General features: G+C 41.5%; 1 protein-coding gene across 1 annotated transcript in view; it reads left to right on the top strand.

Annotated features, from left to right (window-relative positions):
- Positions 1–22,843, top strand: part of PLD1 (phospholipase D1) — a 193,482-nt gene that overhangs the window by 125,126 nt on the left and 45,513 nt on the right. The window contains exons 14-21 of the mRNA XM_015564187.1: positions 2,397–2,507; positions 4,251–4,451; positions 6,164–6,386; positions 6,976–7,089; positions 14,841–14,969; positions 15,701–15,819; positions 17,244–17,357; positions 19,659–19,769. Coding sequence (XP_015419673.1) covers positions 2,397–2,507; positions 4,251–4,451; positions 6,164–6,386; positions 6,976–7,089; positions 14,841–14,969; positions 15,701–15,819; positions 17,244–17,357; positions 19,659–19,769 — 1,122 coding nt within the window. The remainder of the gene's footprint in view (positions 1–2,396; positions 2,508–4,250; positions 4,452–6,163; positions 6,387–6,975; positions 7,090–14,840; positions 14,970–15,700; positions 15,820–17,243; positions 17,358–19,658; positions 19,770–22,843) is intronic.

Raw genomic sequence — 22,843 nt, 5'->3', positions numbered from 1 at the left:
CCTAAATATTCAAATAGCAAAGTGAACCTGAACAATAGCGGAGAAAAATAACACAATGTTCTTGTTTTCCTTTGGAGCCCTCAACCAGTGATTCACAGCTGAGCACTCGGTGGCCAGGGCATTAGACATTAACCTGTTCACTTCTTGTCTACACTTTCACTTCCTGATCTCTTTACTCAAATAATAGTTATATCATTATAACAAATAATGAGCAAGTTCCAAAAGTCTGCTGATAACCAGGGAAATAGAATGACTACTTTTTTTTTTTTTTCAGAGCAAGAGTTAATCTTCTCCTAGTGCTCACATTTCCTCAATGCAGTCCAGACTGTAAATCTAGTGTGTCACTTCAAAACTGTATACACTTCTTAGATATTACTAACATCAAGAAAGTTAAATTATTAGTACTATGAATATGTTATTATAAGGCTTTAGGGGCCAAAATAATAGTTCTTGGTACTGGCAGTACAATATTTGGGAACTGTATATGTGTTTGGTTTACTCCAAGTTTTGACATCCTGCAACCGGAAATATAAACTTCTATATTATTTTCCATTTTAAATATATTTGTATTGATTTCAGAGAGGAAGGGAGAGGGAGAGAGAGATAGAAACATCAATGTTGAGAGAGAATCATTGATCAGCTGCCTCCTACACACCCCACACTGGGGATGAAGCCCACAAACCGGGCATATGCCCTAACTGGGAATCAAACCATGACCTCCTGGTTCATAGGTCAACCCTCAACCACTGAGCCATTTATGACTCAAATTCCCATGATAAATAATGCCTAATTATCATGGATTATTCATTTACATTTCAAATTATTCTCTGCCACTATAATTTAGTAGATATGCCTACATCTCTAATAATTTAGGAAGTATTATGAAATATTTCTTATGGTCTAATCTCTGGGATATTAAGTGCCTACTTTAGATACATTATCCAATATGTGTGCAATATGTTTCAGAATGCTTTCAGAGCTGCTGGGAATAGAGAGTGCAAATTTAAATGCTGCAAACTGCACAGCAATACTGAGGATGCACACCTAAAAAGTGAAAACGTAGCACAGGAAGTGGGGGTAAATGAGTCAAGAGTGTCCTGGATAAGTACATTCTGATCTGTATGTTGAAGGGGGAACTATCTGAGTGGACATGGAGAAGGGGAGGGATGTTCGGGGGCGGGGCGATTTAGCAAAGGCTGAAAACTTGTCCCCACCCAGAACTAGAAAAGGAGGTATTGCTACTTCTTTGTACTACCAGTTGCTGAACATTCTCCTTTTTGATGGTTAATATTAATAATAAATGTTATTCCTATAACATTTAAAGTTTTCCAGACACCTTTGATTTAATTTGACCCTCCTCATGGCCTTGTCTATTTTCTTTTAGCTCCAAGTGTTCGTTTGTGTGACACTGCTAAAGTTCTGGGATTTTTGAGTGTTAGAGAAGATGACTTCTGAAGTCATTTCACTGGTGAAATCAACATTAATGATTCAATTATGGGTTAAAAGTGTGAACCAATACATTTATCTCCTAAATATTAAGAAATGTGCCCTGGCCAGTTTGGTTCAGTGATTAGAGCTTTGGCCCTTAGACTGAAGGGTTTGATTTTGGTCAGGAGGCAACCAATAACACATCAATTTATCCATTTAAATAATTTTTTTATTTTTAAAGAGAAATTCTAGCCTGGCAGGTTTGGCTCAGTGGTTGAGTGTTGACCTACCAACTAGTAGGTCATGGTTCGATTCCAGGTCAGGGTGCATGCCTGGGTTGTGGGCTCGATCCCCAGCACGGGGCATGAAGGAGGCAGATGATCAATGATTCTCCCTCATCATAAATGTTTCTAATTCTCTCTCCCTCTTCCTTTCTCTCTGAAATAAATAAAAAACAAAATTAAAAAAAAAAACAACAAAAAATTCTATGAAACATACCCCAGGAACATTAAGGGATATTTAGTTTAAATTATAACAGAGGTTTGTTTTTAATCACTTCAACAGTTGAAGTAAATGAAAACAAACAAACAACCCTAAACCTGTAACATGAATCAGATCAAAGCTTTCTAAATGATATGTGTTTGGAAACGTTCTCAGGTGTAAGACTATGAGACACTTTTAGTAGTTGAGATTATAATTTCAAGGTTCTGTCTCTAGTCAAATATTGACACTTTCTTGGCATAACAAATTGTAGGAATGGAAGAAAGATAATATTTATTTTTTACATCTGGGTCTTAATATACATACATTTTTGTTTCACCTTCCTTGTATTGTGTTGTTCATTAAATATTTTACTAGTTTATAGAAGAAATTTTAGAAAATATAGTGCGCAGAAAGGAAGAAGAAAAAGAAAACTATAATCTACCTACAGAAATTCTCATTTCTGCCTGTGTTTTCTCCTGTGACAGCAAGAGGGGGTGAGGATCTTCATAATACTGTACAAAGAGGTGGAACTTGCACTTGGAATAAACAGTGAATACAGCAAGAAGACTTTAATGCGTCTACACCCCAACATAAAGGTATTCAGGTTCATCTTGCTGAACCATGTTTCTTCTTTATTATTCTGTAGTTTTTCAGGTTTATTTTGCTCTGAGCAGTGGTAATGTGTAGAATTCCCTAATGTATATATTGAATAAATAGGATTGTGTTCTCAGAAATAAAAGAAAATACTATACTTCTTTTTAATATTTCTAATATTGATGGAGTCAACAAGGGTCACTTTTCTGCTTTTCTCACCCTGACTAGAGGTCTGCTGCACAAAATTCATGCACCAGTAGGGTCCCTAGGCCTGGCCGGTGATCAGGGCCGATCGGGGCCTTCCGGCTGATGGCTGGGGCCTCCCTTTCCCAGCTGCTGGCTGCCAGCTGGGGCCTTGCTTTGTTCCGCACCGCCCCCTGGTGGTCAGCGCACGTCATAGCAAGCGATCAAACTCCCGGTCTTCTGGTCGAACTCCCAAGGGGACACTTTGCATACTAGCCTTTTATATATATAGATTATATATATATAGATAATTTAGTCAAGAGCCCACTTCCTAGATTTGTTTTGAGGCCTGTCAAGTTTCCATTCTCCTCATTAAGATGATCCTAGAATCTCTAAAATGTGATCTCCCTGTGGCATCCCTTGAATACTGATAGCAACAAAGACTTAAGGACTTAAAGTACTTTTCTTTTTTAAAAAAATATTTTTTATTCATTTCAGAGAGGAAGGGAGAGGGAGAGAGAAATGGAAACATCAATGATAAGAGAGAATCATTGATCGGCTGCCTCCTGCATGCCCCACACTGGGAATCAAGCCCACAACCTGGGCACGTGCCCTGACCGGGAATAGAACTCTGACCTCCTGGTTCATAGATCGATGCTCAGCCACCGAGCCATGCCAGCTGGGCCTTAAAGTACTTTTCTTAATGACATCTTGTTATTTGATATTTTACCAAAGACCTAAAGCTTATCAATAAATATTTCCCAGTCAGCCCTGGCCAGTGTTTTCAGTGGTTAGAACATCAGCCCATGCACCAAAGGGTCTTGGGTTCCATTCCTGCATTTAGAGAAATTCTTTACAAGCAGAAAGTTAATAACTCCTCAAAGTACCCTTCAAATTAAGACCTGCCAAAATATCTATCTCCCTATATTCATATGCTTTCTATTTTGCCTCCATGGCTGCCAAAAGATCAATATAGTTATTTAAAAACTAGAGGCCCAGTGCACGAAATTCATGCATTCACTGGTTCTATGCCCCTGCTGGCCTGGTCGCCCCTAACTGCCCTCCCTTTCAGGTCTGGTCCCCCCCAACTGCCCTCCCCTGCTGGCCATCTTGTGTCCACATGGGGGCAGCCATCTTGTGTGCTGGAGTGATGGTCAATTTGCATATTACCTCTTTATGATATAGGATTTGCCACAGATAGAGATGTTATTTAAACATTTCTAGAGGTTTTTTTTTTTTTTTAAATAATACCAGATATATCCTTTTAGGGGAGAAAGGGAATTAACTATTTCTTTGAGCTGACTTTTATAGGAATATGTGCCCAAGCTTCAAGCTAAATGGCAGTTGCCCCAAAATGTAGTATGAGTGGGGGTGGGGGAGGCTTCAGATGTAACTAGGAGTCTTCCCAGTTAAATACTGAGAATAAAAGGTGAAGTTTGGGAATTTTCTTTGGTGTATACAGAGCCCATTTTGGTATTTGAATTATAGAAAATGCTACTCAGGGGTGAAAACAGAAGGTCATTTAAAAAATCATGTTACATATGCAATTTTTTCCTCTTAAGGTGATGAGGCACCCAGATCACGTGTCGTCCGCTGTATATCTGTGGGCTCATCATGAGAAACTTGTCATCATCGACCAGTCAGTGGCCTTTGTAGGCGGGATCGATCTGGCCTATGGCAGGTGGGATGACAATGAGCACAGACTGACGGACGTGGGCAGCGTGAAGCGTGTCATCTCTGGACCGTCTCTGTGTTCCCTCCCAGTGAGTAATGTCATCTTTACAGAACTGCATAGGAGGGACACAGTTTGTGTAAATATATAACTAGAGGCCCGGTGCACATGGGGTCCCTCAGTGTGGCTTACTGGGATTGGGCCGAAACTCGCAGTCCAACACCCCCTGAGGAATGTAGTAGTGTGGGAAGTAGCAGATGACTGGGGAGGAGCCTGGGCCAGGTGCCTCGCCACTCCTGCTCATTCTGGCCCCACTGCGCCTGCCACCACTGGGTAGGCTCACTGCTGCTCTGCTACGGTTTCTGCGTGCCCATCCTAGGGTGATACTGGTGCACCCATGACCGAGAAGTGGCCGCAGGCTCGCACCCAGTCAGTACCAATGCCAGTCTGGATCCTGGTTCCAGTCTGGATGGGGGAGGGGCACACGGGGGGAGTGTCTGCGGGAGAGGCTCACACCACCACAGCTGCACTCGCCAGCTGTGAGCCCAGTATCTGGTGCCTGCTGGTCAGCTGAGCAGCGCTCCCACTGTGGGAACACACTGATCACCAGGGGGCAGCTCCTACATTGAGCATCTGCCCCCTGGTGGTCAGTGCATGTCATAGCAACTGGTTGAACAGTTGAATGGTCGAACAGTCGCTTAGGCTTTTATATATATAGACTAGAGGCCCGGTGCACAAAATTTGTGCACAAATAGGATCCCTAGTGGCTGCAGGCCTCCCTTCCCCGGCTGCCAGCTGCCGGCTGCTGGCCAGGGCCTTCCTTTTTTCCGTGCCTCCCCCTGGTGGTCAGCGCATGTCATAGCGAGCGATAGAACTCCCAGTCAGCCGAACTTCTGAGGGGACACTTGGCATATTAGGCTTTTATATAGATAGATAACCTGACTGATTGATTAAACGAGAGTGACACTGAGTCAAACATAGACACACCTAGTTTGTTTCTTCTCTTGTAAGAAGAGAGAATAGATTCAATGGAGCATCTGCTCTCTCATACTCCACTCCTTTGTTGTCCATTTAACTTAAAGATTTATTTGCTATTAGGAGAATAGTTTAGCAACAAAAATGTGCAGCAATTGAACTTTAAGTTAAATAAGCTGCCTTATTATATGCAGGTAACTGCCAAGGTTTTTGGCATCTTCCTACTTAAAGACATATAAAATAGGATAGGTAATTCTATTTGAAAATAGGGGGTTAATAACTTCACAAACTACCTTTAAGCCAAGAGCTGCCAAAATATATCTATATGCCTATATTCATATATTTATTATCTCAACTCAAGTGGCTGCCAAAATATCAACATACTTATTAAAGAAGTTGATGGGCTTCATCTTATTTTACTGCTGGCTATGTTGGTACTTTCCTGGGAAAACTGAAACGTGGTGAATTGGTAACAGGGAGGATAATGGACAGAAAAAAGCATTGCTTACTTAATATTTGGCAGAGAAAGTTCAGTGGCTCAACAGTGAGCGTAACTTATATAATTGTGTTTGAGATAAGACAATTAATTGATATAAAATTCCAGGAATTTGGGCCTGAAAGAGTACCCACGGTGGAATGCCTGCTGTGCCTTTGGCAGCATTTAAACCCTTCACAAGAATCCCTACTGCCCTGCGGCTGACCTCACACCTTATTGTGTGTCTGTTAAAAACTTCTATCCTGTGCCAACTTTACACCTCACCCAACTGGAATGAAAGGGCCACAGCACAGTGTATTTGATGCGGTGTCTTTTTGTTTTGTTTTTCGTAGTCTTCACAGGCTGAAATAACAGAATCTATGGAATCCTTAAGCCTCAAAGATAAAAAGGAGTCTGCTAAAAATCTGCCCATCCTGAAGACTGCTGATGATATGGATTCAAAACTGAAAGGCATAGGCAAACCCAGCAAGTTCTCCAAATTCAGCCTCTACAGGCAGTTGCACAGGCACCACCTGCACAGCTCCGACAGCCTCAGCAGCATCGACAGCGCCTCCAGTAAGTCGCTGTCGTGGCTAGACCTGATTGGGACCACACTCTGTGGCCTCCGTAGCCAGACACTGCACCCCTGTTTTTAGAATCTACCTTTCTATGGTGGAGTAAATGGATCAATGCCGAAAGGTCACTAGATCATCTTATTCAACACCTTGCCGTCGCATGGCCTTGTCGGCCTGATTGTAGAACAGATTTATTGCTTTATTCACACGAGTCGTCATAACAAACACAAGTCATGCTTCTGATGGTAGCAGAATGACTAAGCGTGGATAAAATAATGGCCAATTATAAAGGTAAAAGAAAAGTATTAGGTGTACTTTATACATTTTTTAGAAAAACAATATTTCATTTCTCATCCCATCCAGAAATACAACAAGCATTTCTCCTCAAACATCAGATTTTCTGCATCTTAGGAATGGGCTGTTCTTTTTAGCCTTGCAATGTCCTGTGGCCCAGGACTTGTGACTGCTTTGATAGCCTTGCCTTGTTTTAAAAATGATCACACCTGCTTTCCAGTCTAGAAAACCTGATATATACATATTTCTTTGTAACAAACAAACAAGCAACCACAAACGCTCTCAACTTTCTCTAGGTTATTGTAATCACTGTAGGAGCCATCAGAATTTAATCCATGGTTTAAAGCCCCACTTGAAACTCTTTCGCTCTGCCAGTGATTCTGAGCAGGGGCTCCCTAGACCTGCCCTAGGTAAGTGACGCGTGAAGCAGCAGCACCTTCCCGCTTCAGCTTGTGCTGCATGGCCAGTGAGTGTGTTCTGGATTGTCTTTCTGTCCACACAGTTTGCACACCACATATATGGAGAGCCACTCCTGGGGGGAGTCCACGGGATTCCTACAATTCTAGCACTGAGATGAAACGTAACCTAAGAAGGGTACAGCGCGGGGCACCTGCAGCTCAGTGGTGTTTTAGTTCTGTGGAGGGTGGGAGGGCTTCTCTGATGATCCAGAAAGATGTTCTTGAGGAGGGGACGTTGGGGTTAGGTTTGGAAGGAATGTCACTGGGTAGGTGAGGATATGAACACATTGCAGGTGAAGGAAATGAGGTAACGGGATGGGAAAGTGCCAAGTGCTTCTAAACGTTAGAAAATGCACCGTTCAGTTGATATGACCCGGAAGAGATGCGGCAGTCACATCTGAACTCCCCAACATCAATAAAGGAGTCATGCCCTAACTGGGTTGGCTCAGTGGATAGAGCATCGGCCTGTGGACTGAAGGGTCCCAGGTTCGATTCAGGTCAGGGGCATGTATGTGCCCTGGTTGCGGGCACATTCCCAGTGGGGAGTGTGCAGGAGGCAGCTGATCAATGTTTCTCTCTCATCGATGTTTCTAACTCTCTATCCCTCTCCCTTCATATCTGTAAAAATCAATAAAATATATATTTTTTTAAATAAAGGAGTCATGCTCTAAAGGTGAATTTTCAGAAATTGTAATCTGATAACCTGTTGTAAGATGAACCACACACTTGAGGAATACATGATCAGGCCTAATTTATGACAGTGGGAATGGAGAGGATTTGGCAGTGGATCAGCTAGAGGGACAAGTTGTCCGATAATATGTAGCCACCACAGTAAAACCTCAGGTTAGTGTTTATGGTATGCAGGCTCCTTGAGGTCAGTGCCGGGAGCACCGGTGGTGTTATCTCCTTTTTACAGATGAGGTAACCCAGGTCCAGAGGTGATAAGTGACTTGCGCAGTGAAGCTCCAGTTCATGCCTCCAGCGCCCAGGGTGGGGATGTGTGATTGAGCAGAAGTACAGATTGCTGTGTCACGACCTTTGGATCTAGTGGCCTGTGGAGGTGGCCGAGTTGGAGCCCAGCTAACAGGGCTGGATGTGAGTCACTCCTGGTGACAGAAACTAAAGAACCCAACGAATTAAGCTGGACCTTGAACGGTGGTGCCCAGCATTCTTTAGTCTGGGGACTTTGCATTTTAAAAACTGATTATATTTAATGAACTAAAGCTCGAATGTCATTGTTAAATAAATTTGTATGTTGTAAATCATAACATCGACAGACATTAAAAAATGGAGAAAACTGTAGATGAGGAGGCATTTATTTAGCATAAAGTTAGTACTTGATGCGTATGTGGGCTCAGGACAGCTCCCAGTGATTCCTGGGCTTGACGGAGCTTCAAAGCCCTGAGTCAGGGGCCGGGAGACCTCTGGGAAGTCCAAAGAACGAGGTGATGGGCAAATGCAGGGTCAGATATTAAAGGTAAAGAGTTGGAAACAGGCCCAGGGAGTGCTTTGTAATTCCATTTGTGACTTTGCTGCTTTAGGACTGAAGTTAGAAATGAGAGGGAGGAATGAGGTTGCAGAGCCATGATGCTGGGGGCTCTGAGTCATGGCTGAGTGTCTGTGTCGCTGGCAGTAGGACGGGGAGTGGGAAAGCAGATGCAGGCAGGAGCTGAGAAACTCTGGCTAGTGTCAGGCTGAGCAAGCCGATACCCATGGAGGTGACCTGAGGACACCCATGGGTGGTTTCCAGGTGCTCATAGGAGCCTCCTCCCTAATAAACTGGATATATGTCCAGTGCAGCATTGTTTTATTAAGAAAGAGAGAAAGGAAAAGTAAACAACCTAAATACCCAAGACATTAAAAATGGCAAAAATTGTGGATGAAGACACATTTTATTTATTTGGCATAAAGCATGTACTTGATGTATATGTGGGCTCAGGGTGACGCCCACATATGCATCAGAATCAGAAGAACATACTGAGTGTTTCACCCCTTGAGGGATTGTGCTCTTCTGTAAACTGTCACTGGGGATATAAAAATAAATGTATATGATTCATTTGTTTCATTAAATAAGTACTTACTAAGCTCCTGGTATATGCCAATCACTGTTCTAAGTTACTAGGGATCTGCAGTGAACAAAACAGATGAAATTCAATTAACTAGTTGGATGTTAAGGATGAGAATCCTATCTAATAAAAAGGGACTATGCTGATTGACCCCCACACCATCACAAAGATGACGGCACCCACAGCCAATAAGGAGGGAATATGCCAATTGACTGCCCTTCCCTCAAAGATGGCGGCGCCCAGAGCCACAAGGTGGCTGGCAGGGGAGGGCAGTTAGGGGCAACCAGTCCAGCAGGAGAGGGCAGTTGGAGGCGATCAGGCCCACAGGGGAGCAGTTAGGCATCAATCATGCTAGCAGGGAGTGGTTAGGGGGTGATCAGGCTGGCAGGCAGAAGTGGTTAGGGGCAATCAGGCAGGCAGGCAGGCAAGTGGTTGGGAATCAGCAGTCCCAGATTGTAAGACATCCCCCGAGGGGTCCCAGATTGGAAAGGGTGCAGGCTGGGCTAAAGGATACCCCTCCCCAGTGCATGAATTTCATGCACCAGGCTTCTAGTTCTATATATAAATATCTCATCAAACACAACATATCAGGTGGTGAGAATTATCATGGAGAACAGGGGAAGGGGGACAGACAGAGGGGAGGAATTATTATTTTATATCAAGTGGTCAGAACATTCTTCTCTAATGAGGTGAGTTTTTAAAAGAGATCAAAAGGAAGAGAAGAATGAGGCTAAGAGAAGATCTGGGTGGAAGGGGTCCCAGCCAGAGGAATAGCAAGTGTGAGGGCAGAGAGGCAGGAGGGGATCAGTGTTTTCAGGACTGGGCCGGGAGACCAAGAATGGGGCAAAGTCCAAGAGGGCTGAGTCAATAATATAAGATCTTGCAGCCCTTGTAAGGGTCTTGGCTTTCCCTTTGAGTGAGATAGAAAGTCATTGGAAGGTCCTGAATGGAGGACAAACAAGGTCTGACTTAGATTTTTACAGGCACATTCATCACAGCAAACCTGGGTGGCAAGTAGTGACACATCTTGAGGTGGTGCTCATAGCATTTGCTGATGCCCTGCATGTGGGATGTGAGAGATGGAGAGGACTCTTTCCATGAATTATATTAAATTGCAGCTTTAATTTTTTAATATTAAAAAAAGAACAAATTTATGTAAAAAAGGAAGCTCCTTCTGGAGCAGTGCTTTTCAAAGCCTGCTCCTTGGGCCCTGATGTTTCTCAGGGGTTCTGTGGAGGATACTGAGCAGATGGGCCCCAGACCTCCCACCTCTGTTGGTATTTGATTCAACCAGAACCATCCTGCTTGTACTTTTTTATGTATTGGAGTTCTGTGTGAATTTGCATTAAAAAAAAAAAAACCACTAAGTTTCAACTATTAATAATAAAGTAAGATTAAAGAACATAGCTCTGTATTTAAATCACATAATGACTTAAACCTATATTGTTTTATAGGAATTGAAACACAAATCAAGCATAGAGTAACTTTTTATTAGAAACTAAAGGCCCAGTGCATGAAAATTCATGCACTTGGGATGGTGATTCCTCAGCCTGGCCTGTGCCCTTTTACAATCTAGGACCCCTCGGTGGATGTCCACCTGCTGGCTTAGGCCCACTCTCCAGGTGTTTGGGCCTAAGCTGGCAGTCAGACATCCCTCTGGCAGCCTGGGAGCCTTGGGGGATGTCTGACTGATGGCTTAGGTGGGGAACAGGCCTAAGCTGTAGTCAGACATCCTTAGCACTGCTGAGGAAGTGGAGAGTCTCCTTCACTGCCACTGTGCTCGGACATCCTTAGCACTGCTGAGGAAGTGGGAGAGTCTCCTTCACTGCCACTGTGCTCGCAGCCATCAGCCCATCTTGTGGCTGAGCAGAGCTCCCCCTGTGGGAGCGCACTGACCACCACAGGGCAGCTCTTGCATTGAGTGTCTGCCCCTGGTGATCAGTGTGTGTCATAGAGACTGGTCATTCCTGGTCATTCTGCCATTAGAGTCAATTTGGATATTACCCTTTTATTATATAGGACTAGAAACTGAATTTTAGCTGAGTTAATAACTTGCTTTTTGGAGGCGGTGAATTGTGGGAGCTTCTCTGCAGTGTCAGTTTTCCTGGAATGCATGAGACCATGGGGAACACAGCGACCAGTGAACCTTACGCGTGGTGCACGCAGTCAGTATGGAGTGTGCACATAGTCAGTTTGGAGTGTGAACGCAAGATCACTATGAGTTTTCAAGCCAAAAAACTGCACCAAAATCCATTCATCTTAAATGTGATTAGTAACGATGGTAGATTTCTGTAGTATATATTGTAATTCAAAATCAGTCAGCCATCTTCAAGATGTCTTTTTTTTTCTTTCAAAATTATATTGCAAGAGGGAGAATTTCAAATTGGCATTTCTTTGATTGAGACTCTGTCATTTGAATTTTACTCCTCTTATATTCAGTGACTGTTGCTATCTTTTTCATTTAAGCAAAAATTAGACAGCTGAGGGGGGAAGTCATTTTTGCAATTAAGTTGAGACAGGTGTTTCTGTCGACGTAAGAGACATTCAAACCCATAGAGAATTTTTATGAGTTTATCTGAGTCAAACTGACAGTAATTGCCAGGAAGCAAAACCTCAATGGATTGAGGAAGTGCTCTGGAGAATGGCAGTTTTGCAGTTAATCTTATACATTACAATTAAAGCAGGAGGTGTGAGAAGGGTCATATGAAATCCATCCATGACCGATTAGGGAGGTAGGAGAAAGCAAGGTGGGGAAATCTCTGAGATTGGATGAAGGGTAAAATGAAGTGACAAATACTTGAGTTACTGTGATTACTGTTCAGAGTTGTATGAGCACCAGTGAAGGGCAGGGACACACCCTTTCCCTGAACCTTTGCAGCCAGAGTCTGGGCCACTGAGGAATGAGGACTGCAGGAAACTGGCATGAAAAACCTGTTCTGAACAACAAGGCAGGTGCAATTATGAAATCAATGGGGAGCCAGATACAGACTGAGAGCTCCTCAGATCAGTGTTGCTGATGTTAAACGTCCTGTCTTCCTGCTCATTGGTACTCATACAACTCTGAGCAGTAATCACAATAACTATGAGCATTTGGCTCTTTTGCCTTAATATTTCATTTGTTCTTAGGAGGGCCCTGACTTATTTGGAATAGTTTAGGCCATGATTAAAAACGAATTTGAATTATGAGCAGGTTGAATTCAATTAACACCAAGACAATTTTCTGAATCGAAGAATTCTCTTGGTTTTGTTTTTCTTATAATAACTGATGTTAGGTGGAAGATAATTTTTAAGCAACTGTATGTGTGTATATGTAAAACTTTAGCTTAGAGTTTTCAATGGATAAAAACAAATTTTAATACCTATGCCTTTTTTTAATTTGGAATTTGTCTCATTATTTATCTCACTCTTGTCTCTTTTTTCTTTCTTTTCTTTTCTTTTTTAACAAAGTTCCATGCTTACTATAAAGAGCCTACAGGTGAGCAAACAGACCTGCCAATACTTTGGCCTCTCAGTCTTATCGAGCAGGAAAATAAATCGCTGGGAGAAGCCAATAGAATTCTATCTTTAACATTTCAGTTTCGTTCATATTTAGCACTTTAAGACAATTGCAATAACCGTTGAAGGTTAGTTATTCAGTTTGAGCTAGAATATTCGTGGGGTGATTGCTTAAAAACCTTTGTTCTGGAAATACTTACTGATTGCCTACTGAGTGCCAGGAGCTACACCAGGAGGGAGGGGATACACTCCCCATCCTGGGGAGTTTATATAGGGTGTCCCAAAAAAACACTCCCCACTCTGGGGAGTTTATATAGTGTGTCCCAAAATTCATGCAAGAAGTAATTTTGATAAAAAACACAGGTTTATAATTAAAAATTGTAAATTTTTTATTGATTCATAAAGTATACAGGATAGTGTTATGCATGGAATAGCGCATAGGGTAAATGGCCTCCACAGCTTTGCTGGCACATACACAAAGCCATGGTCTTCATTGGTCTTCATTGTCCCTGCTCCTGGGCCATCATTGGTGCTTGGTAATGCTTCTCAAATTGAAGGGATTGAAATCAAAGGGCAACAGATATTAGAATCTGATTCAATAAACCAAGTAAAATTAGGCTTTTATTTTTGTTGTTGTTGTTGATGCTCACGCAAAATTCAAATCTTGCGTGAAATTTTGGGACACCCTATAGATGAGCAAAATTCAAATCTTGTGTGAATTTTAGGACACTCTATAGATGATGGGGGCAGGGAGGGAGCATCCTTACACAATTGTGGCACAGAATCAGAGGCACTGGAGTGTGAAACTATCAATGGTCCTGTAGCAGAGCTAGTGACTGTCTGTCCCTAACTAGGACCTGGGGTGTCTCTAGAGCATATGACAGCTATGTGGCTCTTGAAGGATGATGAGATCAGGCTGGGAGGGAGGGAACAGCATCCCAGGCAGAAGGAAAAATGTGACAACTGGACAGAGACATGATAGACCAGCCTGTCAAACAGTGAGGCATGTGATGGGCATGGGGCCTGGGCTATATGGGGAAGAGCAAAGACCAGAGAGAGAGAGATTGGTACCCCGTTTGGAGTCTTCTATGCACACGAAACCCTTAGGATTTGACCCTGTGTAGGCAGTAGGTGATCCTGGAAGGCTTTTAAGCAAGGAGTCTGCAGTTTGAAAAGACAGTTCTGGGACAGTGTGGTGGTAGGGGGACCAGTTCAGTACTCTCACTGGCTACCTGGCTACTGCATGTGGTACCATTTATTCATTCAACAAATATTTTTGCTACCGATGTCTATATGTTAAATGCTGCTTTTGTGCCACGCCCTACACCTGTGATTTGTAGTTCTGCTAGTCTCCCTGCTTAGTTGTCTCAATGGCCAATAGAGCCAATTTCAGTCCAAGTATTGACCCCTGAGTAAAATTGTCCCGCAAAGCTCCCTGTGAAGTGTTGCAGTAAATGGCTGCCTTTGTGCATGTATAGTCAGAAACCTCTAGTCTGTTTTGATGACTTTTATGGTTGTCATTTATGATTTCAGGAATATAGAATGTTAGAGCCTGAAAATCTTGGATGTCATCTAGGCCAAATTCTTCGTTAATGGCGATGTTCACTTAGCTGGCTAATTCCAGGACTGGAATGTGGGCTGTTTGCAAATTTGAGGTTCTTGCTTTTTGAGATGCAAAGGACAAGACTTCCATATTAGGTGTTTGCCACATTGACTGAGGAAAGAGAAGGGCATGACTTCTGTCTGTCCTCTGTATCTATGCTAACATACAGATCTCATGTTTCCCTACCTGACCCAGGTTTTACTACTCTCTCTCATAGTCCCTCCCAGCAAGTTTTTGATTCACAGTTAAACCTGTGGTCCTTTCTTCCAGTGAGCTGGTAGATAGTAAACCTAAGAATGTTCAATTTCATTGTCACATGGCAAACCTGGTCATAGCCCCAGCTGCCCACTACTAATAAACTTAAGGGTTATAAAACCTTGTCAGCCCACAGCCTCAGATGGAGTAGAGATATTCTGCCCTAGTAATGAGTCTCAAGAAGGAAAGGTAAGAAGTCTCTAGGAGTTTCGTAAATGAGAACTGAGCCTCCCTCCCTGGGGCCCACCTGTACTGTCTCTGAGTGGGTCTTGCTGTGTCCACAGACATGGGCTCGGTCCGCAGTTTGCAGACAGGCGTGGGAGAGCTCCATGGGGAAACGCGATTCTGGCATGGAAAGGACTACTGCAATTTCGTCTTCAAAGACTGGATCCAACTGGATAAACCTTTTGCTGGTGAGTTCCGTGGTAGTGGATGGCTGCTGATATTTTCTCTTTTTGCTTGGCGACATCTAACAAGTATGCCAGTGCATGATGTCTTGTTTCCTTTTGAATATTTGCTAAAACTTTGAAGAATATTTGCTAAATCATAATTCAGCCATATAATTAAGGATTGCTTATAATTATAGTAAGAAAAACAACAACATGAAATAGAGCTTACTGGTTTCAAACCATCAGGTTTTATATAGGCATACTTTGGGGCTAATGATCTGTCATTCTCCAAAAGATGGCACAATCCCTTTGATCATCTCCTCTTCTGCTTATCATCTTCATTTTTTACCATTGAAGTGACACATTTTTAGATTATCACTGTGCTTCTATGTCTAAGAGAGATAGAGATGGCACTGCATATGTAGCCTGACATTATCTCAACAGGGTAAAACATGAAAATATAAGGTCAAGTACACAGCCTTGGGTAATTTGTACCAGCTCACATCTTGCCTTGCCTCGTGACTATCTAACACTAAGGGAAGAGGAAACATATTTGGGGAGGTGCTTGGGGGACTGTGATCTATGCTTCACTTGGTTATGAAGGTATTGCTCCACCCAAGCCAAGAAATATACACATATGTGGACATTACCACGTTCCCTTTGAGTTATCATAGTGGGGTCAGCTCTGGGGGTCAGATGGCTTCTGTCCCTGGCACAGAAGTTAGTGACGATTCTTGCCTGGTGCACCTGGGCAGATTTCATAGACAGGTACTCCACCCCCCGGATGCCATGGCATGACATTGGCTCTGTGGTCCACGGGAAGGCGGCTCGTGATGTGGCACGTCACTTCATCCAGCGCTGGAACTTCACCAAGGTACACGTATGGTTTTATCATGGTTCAGTCCACATAGAGAGACAGGCCTGGGAGAGGAGACACCTAGGGGATAGGAAGAGGCCTCGGTGGCCACAGCTGTGCCAGTCATCTGCTGTCGGGTGCCTGGGAGTCAGAACTCCTGAGTCTGTGGGCAAAAGGAAATGTTCCTGAACTTTCACATTACAGAGAATTTGGAGCAGAGAGGAATAGATGCTACGATCAGGGCCAGTGGTTTTCACCTTTTAACATCTTAGCTGCTCAGTGTTGATTAAGCATCTAGCCTGGCTGGTGCTCACCCGGAAGGCTATGGTAGGGGAATGGAAGTCTTGTTTAGATGGCTGAGCTCAAACTTTCAAGTCTTTCCAATTCTGACATTGTACTGGGTTCATATTGGAGAGGGGTTCTGAGCCAAGTGAGCAGGATGAGGGATGTAGCCATTTTGTTTTTATCCCAATTGTGTCTTCTTTAGTTTGTCTTCATCACTCTTGGGAATTTGACCTAACATTCATAAGTTAAGTGCCTATCATCCAGGTGTTATTCAGATTCCTTTTTATTTACTTTAAAAAGTGAGGAGACATTCATTATTCTTCCCGGTAATTTGGGAAAAGACTGTTTCATCAAAAAAAATTACCGTTTATAATGCTATGTAAGTGAAAGCTTTAACCTACTAGGCAAGCAAAGATTTAAAAACAAAACGTAATTTGGGAAAAGACTGTTTCATCAAAAAAAAATTACTGTTTATAATGCTATGTAAGTGAAAGATTTAACCTACTAGGCAAGCAAAGATTAAAAAAAAAAAACACTGCTAATACCTACAATTGGGTTTTGAATTTTTGATGATCTTATACCCTGCTTCTGGGGGCTAAATTGGTACAGCACCAAAAAACTTCTTAAAAGATATACAACCTTTTGACTCAGAAAATCTTTAATAGGCATTTAAGTTAAGGCAATAACCCAATTAAGTAATTTATTTTTATATTGCTTCCAATAATTCAAATAAAATGAGAAGTAACTGAAATGCTTATTAATAGTAATTTATTAAACAAGTTATGCTCTTTCCATACCATTTGACACTGGAGTTATTCTAAAATGACATGTAGTGCTATATTGCTATCTGCAACATAGTAAAATATCAGTTTACAAAAGAGTAACCCCCTTTTTGCAATTATGTATCTCTGTAACTCAATTATATTTAAGCTTTCTAAAGAATATATGCCTACTACAAAAGGTAAAAGAAATAAAAATCTCTGGGAAATAGAAAAAAACAACCAAAAATAATGTGTTACCTCTTCACCTAGAAACATCCACTGTTAACAATTTTTTTTCTGTTTCAAATAAACCTGAATTTCTTTTATAATCAAAATGTAAAAGAATGGAACTGTTTTCTTAGTTGAAATTTTTTACCTTCTTTTTAATTATTTTAGATTATGAAACCAAAATATCGGTCCCTTTCTTATCCTTTTCTACTTCCAAAATCTCACACAACAGCCCATGAGTTGAAATACCAAGTGCCTGGGTCCATCCGTGCTAACGTTCAGGTCAGTCTCACTTTTCTTTATCACAAAGTGCTACTGGGCAAATGGCTCTTTCTGGAATAAGAGCCTGTGACATTGGTTTCATTCACATTTTTCAATGAGGACAACTCCCATCTTTCCAGTACACTTTATAACTGTATACATTGTTCCCAGAGTTACATAGCATTAGGTCAGCATGTGTGGTGTAAGAATCTTCAAGGTAGCCTGCATTTTCAGAGTTATGCACCCTCGCAACAAAATTCAGCATACGTTTGAGTAGACTAAGAATTAAAACTCCTATTTGTTCAACCTTGTTATTTCTACTAATGGACAATAATGCAGTTCTTTGGGGATGATGGGAAATCAAGATATTTCCCAGTGTGATCATATTTATCTAAATTTTCCTTACGAGTTTTCTATTGAGATACTTGACTATTTCTGTTCACAATTATATTTTCCAATTTCATTACACTGTTCATGTGATAAAATTAAATAAAGTGCTTTGCAGGGGGCTATTTTGTAATAAATGCCACACACTGAATAATGAAATAATGTTTTGAGGATGGCACAATCAATGATATTAGTAGGATTTAACTTTGAATTTCAGTAGCCTTATAGATACAGTTTTTTAAGTTATTGATTAGAGCAAGAATTGTACCAGATCTTTTATATAGAGAGAAGGTAAAGAAGGTTTTCAGTTGTTCATATGGGGGAAAAACTCCATGCCAGTTAAATAAATAATAATACAAGAATAAACCCTATGTTTTGTGTACTCACAACTGTACCAGGTAAACCTACTTTTGCCGACCCCTTTATAACAGACAAAACTGATTATGAATTGGATCATTTTATATATTCCTAATAAGTATAGTTATTATTTTTCCTTCAATTTCTGTTGACCTCTTGAAGCAAAGCTTCAACATTCATTTCAAATCAGGAATAGTAAATCTATTTTCATAGTGATGCTTATGTAATGTCCTGTTATTACTTAGGGAAGGTCAAATAATAAATGTTTATTGAGCACCTACTATATGCCCAACATTGCACTGCAATACTAGTTAGAATGCTGACAGCCAGTGGTGTCTTAGTGTTGCAAACCCTTCCCTGTCATAGAGTGTACCCTCCCATGCCCAGCCACAGTCTACTCGGCAGGATCTGCCACCACTCAAACGCATCCTCTAATGTGCTCACTAGTGATAGCAAACAGTAACAGCACTGACTAGGTGCCAGGTCTCCTGCACACTCCACACTAATTCCTTTAATTCTCTCCACCACCCTACAGAGTAGATACTCCATTTTATAGAGTGGAAATCTGAGGCACAAAGCAGTTAAGAAACTTGACCAAGATCAAAGCCACTGAATGGCTGAGCTAAGCTTTGAACCTAGCCAGCCGTGGGCAAACTACGAATATGAAATGAATAAAACTAAAAAAAAAAAAAAGACCGTACCCTTTTATGTAATGATGTTTACTTTGAATTTATATTAGTTCACACAAACACTCCATCCATGCTTTTGTTTCGGCCCTCCGGTCCAGTTTAAGAACCCATTGTGGCCCTCGAGTCAAAAAGTTTGCCCACCCCTGAGTCCTAGGCAGTCCTCCTCTGTGTCAGTGTATTTAACACGTACTCAGGTGTCTGCGCTGGAAGCTGTTATTGCAATCTGGGTGGGAGCAGGTGAGTGTCTGAATGCAGGGAGGCAGCATGAGGGAGGAAGCTGAGAGCTGAAGTGACAGGGCCAGGATCAGACAGCTAATTAAAAGTAGAATCAAGATTAGATCTCTAAATGAATCTAATTGCTTTTTAGCGTATATTAATCTGAACAGTATCTATTTGAGGGAAAAGGAGTAATCATATTATTGTCAAGTTAGAGCTAGGGTGGCCATATCATATGGTTCATTCCAGGATACTTTGGGGAGTGAAAGTGGCACTATTAAAAAATACACCATAGCACCAGGCACCCTGGTGAAATTGTGGAATTATCCTGGAAAAGTACAAACGGGTACTCCACTCAGCCACCAGATGAGGTACTCCTGAAATATTCTTGACAGAAATGCCTTATGGTTTCCCATTTTGATTGACAGTTGTTGAGTGGGAGAAGAAATAGTCAGGATTTGGTTGCCAGCTGGGCTCCTTCGTTATGGGTTATGTCCAAGGACCAGTACCCCATCCACCTACTCTCCCTTGACCCACACATGACACTCAAGCCATTGTATTCATTTAGTTGTTTAATAGCAAAAGGATCTAAAGGATTGACTTCATTGTATCAGTGCATCTGGTGTAATCTCCTTTGTCTTATGTTTGGTCATTTCTGATTGCTGCCTCCTAGTTGCTGCGCTCTGCTACTGATTGGTCTGCTGGGATAAAGTACCATGAAGAGTCCATCCACACTGCTTACGTCCACGTGATAGAGAACAGCAAGCACTACATCTATATAGAAGTAAGTCTTGCTCGTGTAAATTGCTATGACAACCTTCCTTCCCATCAATACCACACAGAAACTGCAGGGCCCCTGAACTCAGAACCTCCTGTATTAAGTGTATGTTAAGATGTAAAGAGGCCTTGGGCCACCTGAATTTTTACTTCCCCAGCATACCTGACATTTGTTTTGCATTTTCATTAACTCAGGACTCCAATAGGAGTCCCCAGATCCCTGTTATTAAATGTATCAACTCATTGTAATATTATTAGCCAGGTATTCCCCAACATGGATGTATAAGTTTAGACTTGGCTGGGGTTGGAGGGTGAAGTGTGAGGCATGTACTGCTTCAGGGGAGCAGGCACGGGGGTAAGTTGCTAAAATAGAGACCCCTGGATGCCACTGGTTCGGGGATGTTGGCGTAGGAGAGTGCAGCAAAGGAACGTGGAAAAGGGAGACGCAAGAATATTGAGGGCAGGTACCACCTTCTTCAGTTCTGTGTGAACAACTATTTATTACAAAGCTTTTGCAGATCCCAGAGTTTGTGTTCAAAGAATAGGAAATCTAGGGGACACTGGGTTTACTCTGGGAACTTTACTAGCACTTCCTAGTCCCTCCTAAGCTACCTCGGAGCACTTGGAAAATCCTGACAAAATAAAAAGTCATGACAATGCAATAATCAATCAGAGCACACCTCCCTCCTTTATTTTAGTCTTTTCTTTTCCACTGAGTTTTGTAAAAAATGTATGGAGGGAGATGCAGTAGCTGGAGAAAATCATTCTAGCCCTTTCTTCCTCCCCCTTGAGTTTTGGCCCTCTCCCCTTCCACCCAGTGACAATTTGTTCAACGCAAGTAGGAAAGAATTAGAGATTTATTTATTTCACAGACCTGGAGAAAGAGAAGACTGATTAAAAATATTGGCAGGCTGAATGCAATGTGGTATCCTGGATGGGATCATGCAACAGGAAAAGGACATTACTGAACTCTGGATAAAGTCTGGAGTTTAGTAATGCTGATATGATTAGTGTAATTGACTTCAAAAAATTTTAACATAATAATGTGAGTTGTTAACAGCTGGCTCACCCATTACCCAGAATCCTTTTGCTTTATCTCTTTTTGGTAGCAGTAAGTCAGCTTTTTTTATTAGTGATACCCCAGTATTAGTGAGATCAGTAATGCCATGATGATACTAGTACACATGGGTGCAGTTAATAACCAGGTTGACTCACCTCTAGGCAAGGTAAGCGGTCAGCATTCACCCTGCTCTCCCCACAAAGGAAGTAAGGACATGACATGTGGCCAGTGTGTATTACAGCTGCTGAGCAATGCTAAGCTTCTCTGTAATATAAATTCAGAAAAACAAACATGGTTTGGTTGCCACTGAGATTTTGATTGTTTGATGCCCTAAGGCAGCGGTTCTCAACCTGTGGGTCGTGACCCCTTTGGCGGTCGAACGACCCTTTCACAGGGGTCGCCTAAGACCATCCTGCATATCAGATATTTACATAACGATTCGTAACAGTAGCAACATTACAGTTATGAAGTAGCAACGAAAATAATTTTATGGTTGGGTCACAACATGAGGAACTGTATTTAAAGGGCCAGGAGGTTGAGAACCACTGCTCTAAGGGAAACACATTCTCAAATGAGTTCTGCACAGTGTTCTCTTGTAAATTTGTCTTCTGGAGGCAGTTTACAGATTTAGGCACCTAAGTGTAAAAAACGTGTATAGTAATAAACATGATAATGTTGCAGAGGGATGATAATATATTGACTCATTGCTTATATATCTCTTTAAGATGATTAGCAAAGGTTACTTGGTGATGACTCTACTTTGTTATAGGTGTATTATAACAATGTATAAATAAAATATCTAACAGTGATAATATTTGTATCTAATTTTTTACATTCCTCTATGCAGCAGCTAAATCTTTTATACCATTATAATAATGTTGTATCCTAGTTTTTAGTAGTAGTATTGTAGAATGTTTTATAGATGTGTAAATAAGAGAAGTACTTAAACAAAAAAGATATAACAATATTTCTCTATTTTATTGGTATACATACAAGAGATTTTAAGCTACTTAAAATAGAAGTTGAGGAATAATAAGAGACTCAAGTAAATGATCTAAAGCCAAAGCATATTCTAGTTAACAATGGAGAAAGGGTGGACAAAATTAGATCATGGCTCTGCCATCTACCTGTTATAAAGTAGACTTGGCATAAGATAGAATGTTTGCTGACAGAATTTTTTATTAAATTTATTGGGGTGACATTAATTAATAAAATTATATAGGTTTTAAGTGTATAATCTATAATAATAAAAGCAGAATATGCTAATTAGACTGGATGACCTTCCGGATGAAGCCGGGGCTGCAAGGAAAGCCCGGGTCCTGGGTGACAGAGGGAAGCCAGTGCCGGCAGCTGGGGGAAGGAAGGCCTACTCATGCATGAATTTCATGCATCAGGCCTCTAGTTCTATATAATACATCATTTGTATATTATATTGTGTATTCACCACCCCAAGTCAAGTCTCCTTCTGTGGCCATTTATTCTTCTTCACCCTCTTCTACCTCCCCCCTTCCCCCTGGTAATCACCATGTTGTAGTCTGTCTATGAGGTTTGTTGTTGTTGTTGTTGTTTAATTCCTTCACCTTTACCACTCAGCTGCCCCTCTGCCTCCCCTCTGCCAGCTGTCAGCCTGTTCTCTGTACCTAGCCAAGATATAATTTTTAATCATAAGCATGTATGCAATGTGTGAATCTGAAAAAAAAAATTCAATGGCCCTTAAATTTGGAATGTTCCTAGCACTCTAAAAACATAGCCTACAAGGAATGTGCATGATGAAATAATTGTTTAGCCATTCGCTAAACTAAGATGCTGCACCTGTTCTTACCTGGGAATGCATGGGATCCAGAGTGAGATGAGGTTTCTTTTATTCTGTGTTTACTTTCCTCAGGTGATTTCAGGGGTCAGAACATGTCTGCTATGTGAAATGTTGTTTTTTTTTTAAATATCAATCTAGAGTATGTTATACACCACATTTCCATATATATTACTAAGATATGAAAGACTTACATGGTTATCCTATTGAT

This window comes from Myotis davidii, unplaced genomic scaffold (assembly GCF_000327345.1).
Source record: "Myotis davidii unplaced genomic scaffold, ASM32734v1 scaffold115, whole genome shotgun sequence".
Classification (NCBI taxonomy): Eukaryota; Metazoa; Chordata; class Mammalia; order Chiroptera; family Vespertilionidae; genus Myotis; species Myotis davidii.
This window is presented reverse-complemented; position numbering and strand designations above follow the sequence as displayed.